The sequence below is a fragment of the Vanessa atalanta genome, chromosome 29 (genome assembly GCF_905147765.1).
Source record: "Vanessa atalanta chromosome 29, ilVanAtal1.2, whole genome shotgun sequence".
Lineage (NCBI taxonomy): Eukaryota > Metazoa > Arthropoda > Insecta > Lepidoptera > Nymphalidae > Vanessa > Vanessa atalanta.
This window is the reverse complement of record NC_061899.1, coordinates 4773479-4786260: the sequence shown is the minus strand read 5'-3', so window position 1 is coordinate 4786260 and position 12782 is coordinate 4773479. Positions and strand designations below refer to the sequence as shown.

The window sequence follows — 12782 nt, the reverse complement described above, 5'->3', positions numbered from 1 at the left end:
AAATACCAAATAAATAACATCGACCTGACGCGATATCATTGGAGAGCTTGAATAAATGGCGTTTTGAACGTTGACGTTTAAGTGTATTTGGTTTCATTTTTTTATGATACATGTAACACGGTCAATACATGTAAATCGCCCTAGACATGGACATTTTGTAGTGCGACACTTTATTTAGATATATAAATAATCGCAGTTAATGTTTGTTAATAACTTTTAATGGAAGTTTGTAATCCTTTGTTGTGGACAAGGAAATTCACAGTTGCATTAATTGCTTACATGCGTGTTTATACATTCTCACCTTCCATCTCTCCTTGACGACGTGTCCCGGCTGCAGCAGGTCCTCGGTCGCCATCGTGATGTGGTGCGCGCGACGCGAGGTGTCGCAGCGAGACGCGTCACGTGAGCGGTTCTTGCCGAAGTTTGGTAGTGTACGAGATCTGAAAGCCAAAAGGTTAAGCGTAAATCTTCAAGGTTAGCATTATAGCCACTCATTTTTATTTAAAATGGGTAGGCTGGCTGGCAAATGGACTGTTGGTAACTGGTCACCATGCTCTACATCGTCTAAATTGGAAACTAAGATATTATATCTCTTGGGTCTGCTGTTTTACTGACTTACTCACTCTTCAAATCGATACCCAATAATTCTAAATATTACCACTTGGCCCAAGAATATGTAATGATTGGGTGGTACATATCTGTGTAAAGTGAGTACTCATCATTTATTCTACAACCAAACGATAGGTATAGACAGCCACATAGTACGTTGATGTAAGGGTTTGTATTTCTGGCTGTGTATCTATGTAGACGATGGGAGCCTTGGAGTCAGTCCCTGAACTTTGTCCACAAGTTCTCACAAACTGCGTGATATTTGTCTCCAAGTGTATGCTCAAGCACCCTCCTCCTCACTATTCAATGTGAGCAGAGCATGTTTAGGAACAATGACCTACTAACATCTTTGACCTATGGAAATGTTATAGTCAGGTCGATATTGAGAATTTCATCACAGAAAAACTTAGTTACTTTAGTGACCCGACTCAGGATTTAATCCTAGAACTCACATTTTTGACCCGTGAGTAGACAAGGGCTGAACAGCTTTTGAATTACACGTAGACTATTCTATCGGTTATGAAAACGAATCGTATCTTGAACATCATCATTATCATCCTCCTGCCCTTATCCCAATTTACTTGGGGTCGGCGCAGCATGTCTTTTTCTTCCATACTTCCCTATCTGACGTCATATCACAAGTAACATTCTTTCCAGCCATATAATCTTTCACACAATCCATCCATCTTTTCATTGGTCGTCCCCTTTCTCTATATCCATCCACGGTTATGCTCAAGACCTTCCTGACAGTATGTTGAACGTGGAAGACAAAAAATAAGCAACTACATAAAAAAATTTTATCCAAGTGTAAGTAATGACCTTGTTTAATAAACAAATAAAATACCTTAATAAAGGATTCGGTTGAACTCTCCGAACGCTGGCGGCTTCGACCTGCCGCTCTTCTCTCTGAGAACATTAGAAAACTTAGGTTATGATATATCCAGTTAAATATCTCTGGTGTCCCCCCCCAAACCCTCATCCAACATACATAATACATCCATATTGAAAGAAAAATGCGTTATGCTAATAAAGTCCAATTGCAATAGTAGTTGTAACGATAGTACGAATCAACAGACAAATTGAATTACACAACATTATATAAAAAAACCGGTCAAGTGCGAGTTTGACTCGCGCATGAGGGTTCCGTACACTGTCTGAAAAATCATGTCTGTTATATAGGAGCCCCACTTAAATGTTTGTTTGTGTTTTAGCATTTAGACAGACGGACGGAGTCTCAGTCTCTTACTATTTTGGTAAGGAACCCCAAAAAATGACTTCAAATTCAGAGAAAATGAATTATTGATAAAATTCGAGTCTATAAAAAAAATATCCCGTAGATTTTTACCATTACTTATGGTAATTGTCTTCAAATTAATATTGGATCAAATGGGAAGTATTTCATCACTTATAAATAAAAAAAAATCCAAAAAGATTAAAAAATGACGGACTTCTGAGGCAACAAACAAACTACAACCGAATTGAGAACTCTTCTTTAAAGTCCATTTAAAAATATCACCTGGGGTTCATGTCTCCGGGAGCGGGCCGCGGGCGCCGAACCCGAGCCCTGGGAATCAGTGTCCGCTGATGATGACGACGAATCTACAAATGATTCAAATGTAAAAAATAATCTTTATTCAAAAAATCTAAATCATATAAAAACACAAACGTATACCGTGCAGGATGTATGAACTTTGCGAAGTCGGAAACTCGGTATTATTAGTTTACCTTTCCTCCTCGTGTCTATACAATATGGTCATCGTTTCGAAAATATCTATATTTTTGAGGATAAACATCATATTTTTGTTTAAGTATAACACCTCGCCTTATTGCCACCACTGGTGACAGGAGGGTTGGTTCCTTTTTAGCCCAGAGGATCGGAATTGCGATTCAACTGCTGCTGCTAGCATTCTTGCCACCATTCCACGAGGTCAAGATTTATACAGTTATTATTTTTAATTAATTTTGTATATATTTAAGGATTTAATGTTTATAATTCTTACGTATATGTTTGTAAACATATTGTGAAGAAGCTTTAAGTATTGGGTATACTCTATTATAAATATCCCGAAGGTTACGTACTCCGAGTATTGACAGACAGATAGATAAAAAAAATCGGTTCAATGTCGGACAAGCAACATTAAATTTTCAGGGGCTTAATTCTATATTATTATTAGGGCTATATCCCTCTCGTCTACGGCGATGAAGGAGAACGTCTATCCTGCACTGATGCCTGGTATTAACATCAGGATTTCTCCTTAAAAGACAATGGTCCATTTACAGATAGTATCTTTTTGCCTTTGCTCTTCAAATACGCTCCAAAAATAATCAACTTAGAGACTATCCTTGTAGAAATCATAAAGTCCTACGTGACAACTACTTGTTCGACATTGTGACTTTTTGGAACTATTTCAAATTAATAAGATTTGAACAGAAAATCTTAGTTGATAGATAGTATTTCCTGAACTAATTACTTTTTATACATCGATGTAAATTGCTAACATCCTAGTAAAACATAATAAATAGACCAATTAATATAAAAGAATTTGTAACATAATCTTCAGGCAGTTGGGTACAATTTTGATTAAACTACGAAAGCACTTAAGACGTTTCTGACTGACGCTAGCATAATGCATTTATTAAAGCTAGTGGAACACTCTGGACGTAATAGCCGAAGTGCAGGGGCAAATTGAAGTAGATTACCTGATTGGTTTCGATGCTGAACTTCCCCCTTGAACGATGGCTCCCTTCCACAGCCTGGTTCCTGTTCCCTGAAAAGATAACCATTCATTAGGGTATCAGTTTCCGAATCAAAAGTGTTGTATGCTACAATCATAATTAAAAAAATAAAAGAAGCAACCATGTTTAGTGGATAGAAATGATTGTCAAATATGAGCCTAAACCATATTGGTCTTAAGACTGTTTGCACTGATCCACTTAACCTCGACATACGAAGAGCATAAATGTACTTTTTTAGCATTAGCAGCCCGTAAATGTCCCACTGCTGGGATAAAGGTCTCCTCTCCCTTTGAGGAGAAGGTTTGGAGTATGTTCCACCACGCTGCTCCAATGCGGGTTGGCGGAATACACATGTGGCAGAATTTCGTTGAAATTAGACACATGCAGGTTTCCTCACGATGTTTTCCTTCACCGCCGAGCACGAAATGAATTATAAACACAAATTAAGCACATTAAATTTCAGTGGTGCCTGCCTGGGTTTGAACCTGAAATCATCGGTTAAGATGCACGCGTTCTAACCACTGGGCCATCGGCTCTTTAATGTACTTGGTGATAGGGATGTGTGTCCGTCTGTGTAGTTACAACCCGCTCAATTCTTCCGTCAAGCATACTTGTTCATGCGTTCCAGTTTGAATGGTTATTCAGTATAGCTACCAGGGCGCCAATCCTACTAACATACTCCCACTTATCTACTAACAAAACGATTCAGTTGCGGTTCGGTCGAAGCCGAATCGGAATATAATCGTGATCGTATAGTAATCGTTATAAATTAGAATTGGCTCCCAGTTACGATTAAGCTGAGATTTATTTTAGTGAGGAATTTTCAAAGTTGGATCGAATTAGAATCATCAATACAAGTTCTTTTTTTTTTAGTGTTACACTACACGGGCTCGGAGTTGGTCGTGCCTTTTTCACTTTTTAGTATTAGTTAAGTGAGGCGGTTTATAATTTCTCTTATTTACTAAATATCAGAAGATAAGTTTGAGCTCGTCGTCTTGACAGACATGGCCCACACTGATTGTTTTTTTAAGGTTATATATTATTCTAAATTTAAATATATTTCTAAATATAGGTTGTATTTATTGTAAGTATTTATTTATTCTTTGTTTCAAATACATTTACTTTATACTGATACATCATTTTTAACGGACATCAATTTAGATACACCGATACTACTACCGACATAAGTTAATAGAATTGCCCGCCATATTGGCTATGTAAAGGATGGATAATTTCTCCTAAAGAGCCAACGTGCATGGGCGGTGGCGACCACTCACCCTCAGGTGGCCCATTTGCAAGTCAGTCAACCTATTATAAATTTAAAATAACTTTCATTTTAAAGTAAATATCATGTTGTTGGTTAGGTAAACTAAAACAAACATTATTTTTATTTTTGCCTGTATCTAAATAACATTTAAAATCGGAATAAAGATAAACAAACCTTAGATTTACTTATTTCATACGAATTGCTAATAACTCAGCTATACTGTGCACTACTAAGAGTTTATGATTAATATATCGTTATTTATAATTGCACTAAACTACTTATATCCACTTTAATTTTACTTCCAAAACTCCCATAACAATTTCGTCGACGTTCAAAACGACATTTTTTCGCAAATCCACAGTATCCATCATAGTGAATATCATAGATTAATCAAGCTCCCAACCAATGATACCGCGTCAATTTTCTGTCAAATGTTTATTTGGCTTTTCACGGTATTAAAAAAAAATATATATTAATACTAATAGCATAAAGATTGAAGATTCGTATGTTTGTTTGTTTGTTTGTTTATAAAAAAAACTACCGAATCGAATTATAATATTTACTTATTTAATCCAGAACTAAAATAGTAAAGTATAGTAAAAGTAACAGCCGCTAAATATTCCACTGCTGAGCTAAGGTCTTTTTTTTTTTTTTTTTTTTTTATGTCATAAGGTGGCAAACGAGCAGGAGGCTCACCTGATGGAAAGTGACTACCACCGCCCATGGACATCTGCAACACCGGGGGGCTTGCAGGTGCGTTGCCGGCCTTTCAGGAAAGAGTACGCTCTTTTCTTGAAGGTTCCCAAGTCGTATCGGTTCGGAAAAACCGCCGGCGAAAGCTGGTTCCACAGAGTGGTTGTGCGAGGCAGAAAATGTCTTAAAAATCGCGCTGTTGTGGATTTTCGGACATCTAGGTGGTGCGGGTGATATTTGGAATTTTGACGAGATGTCCGAAGGTGAAATTCAGCAGCCGGGATTAATTCGAACAATTCCTCGGAACATTCCCCGTGATAAATTCTGTAGAAGATGCAGAGCGATCCAACATCTCTACGCAAAGCCAAAGGATCAAGCAGATCGGAAAGGGCTTGATCGTCGATAATTCGAGCCGCTCTACGTTGGATACGGTCAAATGGAAGGAGCTGGTACTGGGGAGCACCCGCCCAGAGGTGAGAGCAGTATTCCATGTGAGGCCGAATTTGCGCCTTGTATAGTCTTAGACGATGGGCCGACGTGAAATACTGTCTTGCCTTGCTGAGCACACCAAGCTTTTTTGATGCCAATTTGGCTTTGCCTTCCAATTGACCGTGGAACTGAACGAGACTCGAAACATCAACGCCAAGTATTCCGATACTAGCTGTAGCGGCTAACGGAATGTTCTCGAATCGTGGAGATACGACAAATGGTGTTTTTTTAGCAGTTAACGCGCAAACTTGCGTCTTTTTGGGGTTGAAGTGAACTAGGTTTAGCCGACCCCAGTTCGAGACTTTGTCTCCTATCCTGTAAGCTTATCCACAATGGTACAATATGGGTTGGCGGAAACAACTGTGATAGAATTTCATTGGAATTAGACACGTGTCGATTTCGTCATGTTGTCCTTCACCGCTAACACGAGAACAATTCTTTGTGTCTGTGTGTCGGTGCTGTCCTGACGTTGAACCCGTAACAAGATTACAGCCTGAAATTATTTGTGAAGTAAACCAGTACGTATGTATGTGCTCTTGTAGTCACAGACCACAGGAGAAAATAGTTATTCATAAAGTGAATCTCAATATTGTCTTTCGCACTATTCAGAGGAACAAAAGAGCGTTTTGAATATTCATTTCGCGAGAGGTCAAACATAATTAGAGGCCGCAGAATCTTCATGAAAATATCATTTAAACCAACCTAAAATAGAACGTAATAGGTTTGACGAAAAAAAATCCCGCTGAGTTTCTTTCGCCGGTTCTTCCGGAACCGGTGGTAGTGTTTAAATTGACAATCAATAAGTAAGTGTAATGCTTCTATATTTAGTAAAGGGATTTGATTTGATTTGATTTGTAAATCGGTTTCGATAACTCGGCGTATAGAGTTTAGCTCCAAAGTGATCACATATCAATTTCATATTGTCAGTATGAATCCACCTCCATCATTCCTTCTATTCTTCCTTCTAATTGCCGTTTTAAGGGTATCACCGTTCCCACCAATTATTTTTTTAAGATACTCAAATAGTATCAGATTCACAGGATCGCAAGTGTTTTGACCAAGTTATAATTCTGCAGTTTTTGACGTCCCGACTTCAACACCATAAAATCTTGACTTGTTGCTAAGGATTTCCGCAAGTGTATCTATGTTGGTATTATTTACTTGTCAGAAATTCTGCCCTAAACGGTAATGCTTCGTAATGTTGTGTTTTGGTTTAAATATTGAGTGAGTCGGTGTAACTACAGGTACAGCATCTCAGTTCCCAAGGTTAGTTCGTTGGGGCATCAGCGATATAAGGAATGGTTAATATACTTCCAACACCAAGAGTTGTGGTGACCACTTTTTTCAACAAAAGTTTGGATAGTAGCAGTATTAACAATCACGAGGCTCTGAAAGCATGGTAGTTGATCCTACGCCTGAGGCATTTCTGCTCGTGATAGACTCCTGTCACATTAAATGATAAGAGTAAGAGATCCAGTGTGTACACACAGTTTAATATTTTCTACACATTGACATTCTCTGTTGAGAACAGTCGTAACCAAAAATAATCATAATGATATGGATATCAATATTTGTAAATCTTTATATGTATATTTATTTACATAGATTCCAATGATTCAGTTCATTTCATTACTAGTACATTCTTGGATGTAACGTTCGATAGGACAATGTGTGATGTCAGCTTTGATGAATGTTCAGTAATGGCTATAATAAAGGGAACTCGTGACTCACAATCACATAAGCTAGTCTATACTTATAAAATCGTTTGTCCTGACTGACTATCAATGGACGGTCAAATGCCTAGTGTAAAAACTGTATTTTGGAACATAGGTTTATATTATATCGTCAGCATCTGCTGGCAAAATTTTTTTGGATATTTAAACTTGAAGGGAAGTTGGAGGCGATGAATTTGAGCTTAACCCGTACGATATTGACATAATAGCCTGTTATTATCCCACTGTTGGGTTAAGACCACGTAATTTTTTGTGAGGTTCGGAGCCTAATCCAAAACGCTGTTGCTTTGGTTCATTGGACACATGTAAGTTTTATTTGGGGTTTTCCCTATGCGCATAACCATATCCATGACAAAAATGTATTGATCCGTTCCTGCAAAGAAAGACAAACAAATACACTAATACACTTTTACAATATTGGTTTAAGCTGGCGAAATATCAAGCCTAGAAGAGCAACATTTGATGAGCCTTAAAATACTCCATTAATTGCGTTTCTGTTGCGTTGTGACGAAATGATTAATGCCTTTTGAATTCATACTGAGAACAGCCATTGAGGTTTGTGTAAGAATCCCACATAACCCAGTATAACCTATAACATTAGATCCTGACACTAAGTCTGCTACTCTTTCGTATCTATCTAATCTTGTTCCACCTGACCTGCCCCCTTTCACTTTTGAACCAGTCTCGGAGGAAACTGTTAAGAGGAATGTCCGATCTATCTCCACAAAAGCCATCGGTAGCGATAATCTAAGCCTGGATATGATACTTCCTGTGCTGGAGGATATTGCACCTGTGATCACTCACATTATTAATTTCTCACTTTCGTGCAATATCTTCCCAACACTTTGGAAGAACGCCTACGTTATTCCGCTACCGAAAACCACCAATCCTTCCTCTTGTTCTCAATACCGTCCCATATCTATACTGCCAATCCTATCAAAAGTCCTAGAATCTATAGTTCACAAACAACTGTACTCCTACTTTACCATCAACAACCTCATGTGTCCTTTCCAATCCGGTTTCCGTCCATCTCACAGCACTGTTGGAGCACTGCTGAATATAACTGAGGACATTCGGTATGCTATGGATAACACCAAGCTTACTGTAATTGTTCTGTTAGACTTCAGCAGTGCTTTTAACTCTGTAGATTTTGACATTCTTCTTGGTACCCTCCGAGCGGTTAATATTTCTTCCTCTACCATTGATTGGTTTCACTCTTATCTTTTCGGGCGCCGGCAGTGCGTGAAAACAGAAAATTCATCGTCTGATTGGTCTAACTTATCTGCCGGTGTTCCTCAAGGCGGCATACTCTCTCCACTTCTCTTTTCTGTTTTCATTAATAACATTTCACGTGTCATCTCTTCTCCCTTTCATCTGTATGCAGATGACTTACAGCTGTATCGTCATTGTCAGTTGAGTGAGTTGTCTGAGACTGTTGACTGCCTAAACGAAGACCTTTTGGCTGTTCAGTTATGGGCCAAATCTTATGGCTTACTGGTTAACCCTGCCAAATCACAAGCAATGATCATTGGTAGCAGTAGGCTAAGAAGTAAAATTGACTGGCCATCTGTGCCCTGTATCAAGTATGCTGGGGTTCCAATAGCCTATCATGAAAACGTAAAAAACTTGGGCCTGATCATTGACTGCAACATGTCTTGGACGTCTCATCTCAACGATATTAGTAAACGTATGCTTTTCACGTTTCACTCTCTCAAACGTCTCCAATATTTTCTCCCTTTCAACACCAAAATTATGCTCGCTCAATCTCTTCTTCTCCCTATTCTCGACTACGCTGATGTTTGCTTTCTGGATGTGACAGAGGAACAGCTTAATAAGTTAGAGCGCTTACAAAATCTTGCTATTCGCTTTATTTTCGGGCTACGTAAGTACGACCATGTGTCTCTTTTCCGCGCTCAACTTAAATGGCTGCCTATCCGATTTCGCCGTGATATGCACATCCTTTCGGTCCTTTTCAATATTCTCACAAACCCTAATATTCCTGAATACCTCAGCTCCCGCCTCAACCTGCTTCCTCCTTCAACCCGCTCCAGGCGTTCTTGCATCACTACGATGCTCGATGTGCCTCGGAGTAACAGCAAATTTCGACTTCAGTCGTTCACAGTACGAGCTCCGCTACTATGGAACAAACTTCCTAAATACATACAGGACAGTACTACTATTGATATATTTAAAAAACGATTAAGACAGCATTTCCTGACACAAGTTTACCCTTCATCATAAACTTTGATATTAATATGTGTGTATCTATGTATATTATATATATATATATATATATATATATATATGTGTGTATTGGTGTATATATTTATATATATATATATGTGTATGAATGTGTATTTATATAAATATTTTTTTTATAAGCAATGATGCACTACATTGCCCGCTGATTGACTCTTATCACTCACCTCCATAGGTTGACTGGAAGAGATCTCTTTTAGAGATAAGTCCGCCTTTGCTTATGTTTTCTCTATTTTGTTATTTTCTGTAATGTCTTTTTAAGTGCAATAAAGAATATATATATATATATCCCATATTCATCGGTACCCATTTGCCTATTCCAATCGAAAAAGGAACGCAGATAAACAAACCAAAGATTTACGTATTCCATGACATTTGCTAATATAATAACTCAGCTACATTGTATACTACTAACAGTTCTTGCTTAATATGTCTTCGTTTATAATACAACACTTTTCATAACTACTTATATCCACTTTAATTTTTCCAAAGTTCCAATAGCCACTTCGACGTACAAAACGCAATGTTAACGCAAATCCATAATGCATATCATAGACTTGAAACTTGATTGCTTTTTTTTTCCTTTTCATTTCAAAAGTCTTGCTGTAATTGTTTCCAAATAAATAACGATTATTTGAACATTTTGTGTTTCTAATATTGTTCGTTGTCATTTAAAAGGAAGGAAATTATATTGGTAATTGTAGACGGAATAAATCAATAATGTTCGCGTTCGAATATGCTAATAACATCGATCTAATCAAAATGTTCCTGCGTCCCCATTTGCGTGATATTCAACATTTATATAATTTCACTCGAACTACATGGAATGTTTGGTCTTATTGTACTTATCAAAGGAGTTACTAAAGGCTCTATATCCGTGCCAATCGAAGGAATAAAGATAAACAATATTTAGATTTATATACTCCAAATTATACACTGCCAACAGTTCTTGATTAATTTAACATTTTCTATACATCCAGTTAAATTTACTTCCCAAATTCTGATAACAATTCCAATGACCTGAAAGTCGCCAGTTTTTCAGAAAAACATGACGAATACTATAAACTATTCAAAATTAATTATATAAAATCAAATCAATTTCAAAGATGTTTGTTTAGTCTGTACTAATCCTTTGATTGGAGTAGGTGATTACGCAAATGGAGAAGCTATACTTGAGGAAGTAATTGATTTAGACAAATTCTTAAAACAAGTACGTATTCCGGCTCGACGACTACTTTAAGAGCCCTTACGCATGATTATAGACAAAAGGCAAAATATGAAAAAGATGTTCTTTATAATGAACTAAATATGTTCTTTATTGTCACCTACGTAATTCAGGACTATCTGAGTATTCTGGGCTAGAGGAAGTAATGTCAAAAAAATTGGTCCACAACGAAACCCCACCTTTAAGATAGCAAGGACAATGGTAACATTATGGCCATCTCCCCTCCCAAAAATGTTATTGAGAGTCCTTATGGGCGCTTCAGCGATGTCCTAGACTTTGACCTTAATTTTGACACCCAACGCACAGCGTCTGGGTTTTTGCACCCCCTGCGCCGTGAATTAAGACGGGTCTATTACAGCATGATATTATTTATGTAGTAGGCTTTTATAATCACATTTCAGTATTCAATCAATCATTACAGGATTAGATTGAATCTAAAGCTCCAACCGGAACCAACAGGAAACTCATTATTTTCCTTGATCAAATTAATATTAGTCAAATGTACAATTAAATTTACGTGTCCTGTGGGGAAGTTTACGAAAACTTTTATCTTTCTTAAATCATTTACGAAACTAAAATATACTTCATTAAAATCAAAACATATCTGAGATACAGTTCTTTCGTAGCGATGTCTTTGTTTTTGTTGCGATCAAAGTTGACCGCAAAATATTCTGCTAATGTCACGTAAAATAGATTTGACACGTACCAGATTTATCGGCTTCAAATCAATGTTCAACTTTTATCAGAAGATTAATAAGTATGACCCTTCGATAGAAGTAGTTTTTATGTGGCATAGAAATTGGCGGAAATTCAAATAGGCCACCTGATGGTAAGTGGTAACAACTGCCCATAGTCGTACTGACGTCTTAAAAACCAATCCTGACATCGCCAATGCCCTCTAATCTTGTGTCTGTCAAACGGGCTCATGCAGCCTTCGACAGACAGTAATAGCCTGTAAATTTCCCACTACTGGGCTAAGGCCTCTCCCTTTGAGGAGAAAGTTAGGAGCATATTCAACCACGCTGCGCCAATGCGGCTTGGTGGATTCACATGTGGCAGAATTTCGTTGAAATTAGACAGTTCAGTTGAGCACGAGATGAATTATAAACACAAATTAAGCACACGAAAATTCAATAGTGCTTGTCTGGGTTTGAATCATCTTGGCTGTCTGAGCTGAACACAACTTAACTTAGTTTTGTTGCTTGACGGCAAAATGTTTGATGTGGGGTTATCTACCCAGAGGGCTTGTGCAAAGCCTAACCAAGTAAAATTTACAGAAAGTCTTATTTTATTCTTCTGACGATTGGAGATTTGGACTCCTAACATACTTATTTATTGATTCACAACAGCACCAGTTCGAAAAGTAATATCTCACTCACCTAAACGTGAGAGTTATTCTATGAGAATTAAATGCGTATATCGATCGTGAAATGTCGAAAACCGACTTGCAGTGGAACGCTTATTACGATGCGTGTGTTTAATTGTTACAATTATTTATCATAGACAATGTTGCTTTTCACTATCTGATATTTCACGATTGTCCGGTGAGTTTCGAGTTTATTCAGACAAGTACCACATACTCAACGCAATATATATAAACACCAAAGGACAATACTTAAAAAGCGAAGGGTGAGTGAGCCAGCTTAACTATAGGCAAAAGGGACGTAACATTTCCATTACTTTCCAAGGATTCTCCTGGCAATTTTTTTTTATGATATCGCTAGGCGGACGAGCAATTGGGCCACTTGATGGTAACCATTCCTTACATCAC

General features: G+C 37.6%; 1 protein-coding gene across 7 annotated transcripts in view; it reads right to left on the bottom strand.

Moving 5' to 3' along the window:
* Nucleotides 1-12782, bottom strand: part of LOC125074978 (tau-tubulin kinase homolog Asator) — a 76321-nt gene that overhangs the window by 17746 nt on the left and 45793 nt on the right. For all 7 annotated transcript variants that reach the window (XM_047686474.1, XM_047686470.1, XM_047686472.1 and 4 more), the window contains 4 exons: nucleotides 3310-3377; nucleotides 2126-2208; nucleotides 1454-1515; nucleotides 302-440 (listed from right to left, as the gene is read on the bottom strand). In XM_047686474.1, coding sequence (XP_047542430.1) covers nucleotides 302-440; nucleotides 1454-1515; nucleotides 2126-2208; nucleotides 3310-3377 — 352 coding nt within the window. The remainder of the gene's footprint in view (nucleotides 1-301; nucleotides 441-1453; nucleotides 1516-2125; nucleotides 2209-3309; nucleotides 3378-12782) is intronic.